The sequence below is a fragment of the Cariama cristata genome, unplaced genomic scaffold (assembly GCF_000690535.1).
Source record: "Cariama cristata isolate BGI_N322 unplaced genomic scaffold, ASM69053v1 scaffold29632, whole genome shotgun sequence".
NCBI lineage: Eukaryota > Metazoa > Chordata > Aves > Cariamiformes > Cariamidae > Cariama > Cariama cristata.
In genome coordinates this window covers 1-2572 of record NW_009603700.1, presented here as the reverse complement: position 1 = coordinate 2572, position 2572 = coordinate 1, and the positions used below count along the sequence as shown (strand labels likewise).

At 50.1% G+C, this 2572-nt stretch overlaps 1 protein-coding gene across 1 annotated transcript in view; it reads right to left on the bottom strand.

Annotated features, from left to right (window-relative positions):
- ETV3 (ets variant 3) overlaps positions 1–2386 on the bottom strand; it is a gene marked incomplete at its 3' end in the record, with an annotated part of 7155 nt that extends 4769 nt beyond the window's left edge. The window contains exons 1-2 of the mRNA XM_009695312.1: positions 2341–2386; positions 1141–1378 (exon numbers count right to left, since the gene is read on the bottom strand). Coding sequence (XP_009693614.1) covers positions 1141–1378; positions 2341–2386 — 284 coding nt within the window. The remainder of the gene's footprint in view (positions 1–1140; positions 1379–2340) is intronic.
- Positions 2387–2572: the final 186 nt, after the last annotated feature.

The window sequence follows — 2572 nt, the reverse complement described above, 5'->3', positions numbered from 1 at the left end:
CCTGCCGATACCCGCAGTGCTTTTGTCCCGCTCCTGTCACACTCGGCATCAAGATGCCAAGACGTGATCAGGGTTGGCAGGTGGAGGCTATTTTCCACCCCCATGCACCAATTACAGTCCCAGTGCCATTCAATTTATTGTTTCCTTCCTGTTCCAGTACGAGGCTCTTGTGTTTGCTGCCTTGTTTGTCTTTGTCAGCTCCACCCAGGAGGTATCAGAGGGCGTAAAGGCAGCGAAGTCCACGTTAGACTGATAATACCAGAACCTGTCAGGAACTCAGCCACTCCTGCCGGTGACAGGCTGAAATACTGAAATACTTCAGAGGCTCGTGCTAGTTTTCCACTGTCTGACTTCAAAATACACCGCGACAACCCCCCCCCCCCAAACAAAAACCCCCCCCCCCCCAAGAAAAAAAAAAACAACAAAAAAACCCCACAAACCCTACAGAAGGGTCTAAACAAAAAAGGGCGAAGTTGTACTGGAGTCTTGGGAGTTATGAAGTGCAAATTGAAGAACGCTCAGACGTCGTCTCATGCAAGGGGACACTGGTGACAAGAGGGCGTCCTTAAGGACACCCAAATTCATGTCATCAGGGCTCGGGAAACACCCAGTCCGAGCCCTCGCCATGGGACTGGCACCAAACCTTTGCCTCGTGTGGATTTAGCAGTAAAAAGGCAAGTACAAGTTATGTTAGAAAGGGGAGTTGCTTTCTCTGAAACGGTACCCTTGATGGCATGATAATAGAGTAACACCTCTGGTTTCCTCCCACACCTTCGTTGCTCAAGCCAGTAGCAGCTATGGAAGCTGAGAAAAGAGACAGAAAAGCTCCCCGGAAGGAAACCATCCTGATAATAACAAACCTGAACGAGAGGTGCTAATTTACACCGTGACGCAGAACACGGCACAGTGAACCAGGGACTCCCCTCCCTTGTCTCTCTCATCACACCCAAGTACAGTCAGACCTACCTGAGCAATCTGGCACCTCAGAACTCAAAAATTTGATACAAACCTCCCAGAAATGCAGGTGCCACCGAACCAGGGAGCGAATATCTACAATCAGTTACCCAAATGAGGCAGGGAAGGAAGGAAGGAAGGAGGGCTCATTACCAACCCCTCACCTCCACGGAGACTTCTGCTCACCTGAGGGCCCGGCTCAACTTGTCGTAGTTCATCTGGGGTTTGCATTTTCTTCTCCCCCACAGCCGGGCCACTTCGTCAGGGTCCTTGATGACAAACTCCCCGTACTCGCCCTGCTGCCAGGCGATGACATGGCGAAACTCTTCCTTTTGCAGCAGCTCCAGGATGAAATGCCATAACTGGATCTGTCGGGAGCCGGGGCTCGACTCGGTCTTGTAAGCCCACTCTGGGAAATGATAACCTTGGAAAGGGCCAACAAAACCCCAGAAAAATTCATTCAGACAGGAAAAGGAGCTCACAACTGCCAAGTTCTACGTGTTTTCTCCAGAGCGAGACCACAGAGCATCGCTGGGGGCTGTAATTCTATTAAACGTTCAACGTGGAAGCAGAGAAGCCTGGCTCTCCTACTCTAACTGCTCATTTTCTTATTCCTTTTAGTCCCCTCTCCTTGGAGGATCCCCCCCAAACACCACACAAAAAGAAAAAAGGTAAAATTGAAAGGGGCACAAGCGTGAGAAGCAGCGGAAAGGAGCCCAAAAGCTTTAGACATCGCCACAATTTGGATTCCAGGTGGCTGAAATAAAGCAAGTAATTCAGATTTGAGCATTTGGTGCGCTGATGTTGGGGCGGGGGGTGAGGGCGGAGAGCTCTCAGTGACTCCAGCTCCCTCTTATTTCAGAGCACGGCAGCTTCAACTGCGCCGGCAGATGTTTCTGAGCGACTGCCAACTTCAGCTTTCTCAGAATAGTTTCCCAGCACAACTACTAACGCGAGGGTTTTTTGTTGTTTTGGTGTTGTTTTTTTTTTTCTCCTCTCTCCAAATCATTGTGGCCACAATTTCAGGCTCTGGCAGCATGGAAGAAGTCGTATCACTCTCCAACGCCACCCACACCACTATCATAAGCTGCGACAGAGACAAAACCAGGCACGAGCTGTACCAGATCAGAAGGGATCCACCTTAAGAGATCCCAAAGCCTTACGAATAAAACATCTCCGGGAAGATTTATTTGCATATTAAACCCGGCGCTCTTAAAAACTCGCCGACAGCCCATCGACCGGGCGTCTGATCGATCCTCACTCACACGCAGCTTTTGCCCACGTACGAGAGCTTTTGGGAGAGGTGGAATTAATCCCTCCTGAGCTGTTTTATCCTGAGAAAAGAATTCATAACAGCTGAACAACTCAGCCTTTAGACTTCCTTACCTCCTCCTCCTTCTGGCTTATCCACAATACTGCAGCCTGCTTTCATTTTCTCCCTCCTGCTGACTGCGAAACAGAAGGAAATCGGCATCAGCGACATCGACACGCCATTATCGTGAGAGGCACTTGGAATTTCACCAGAGAGGCCACCTCGAACTGTAACCCTGCCCGTCCCCAGAGATGCTGCCTGGGGTCTCCCTGACTGTAATCATCCCCCTTTATTTTTTCTACCCCG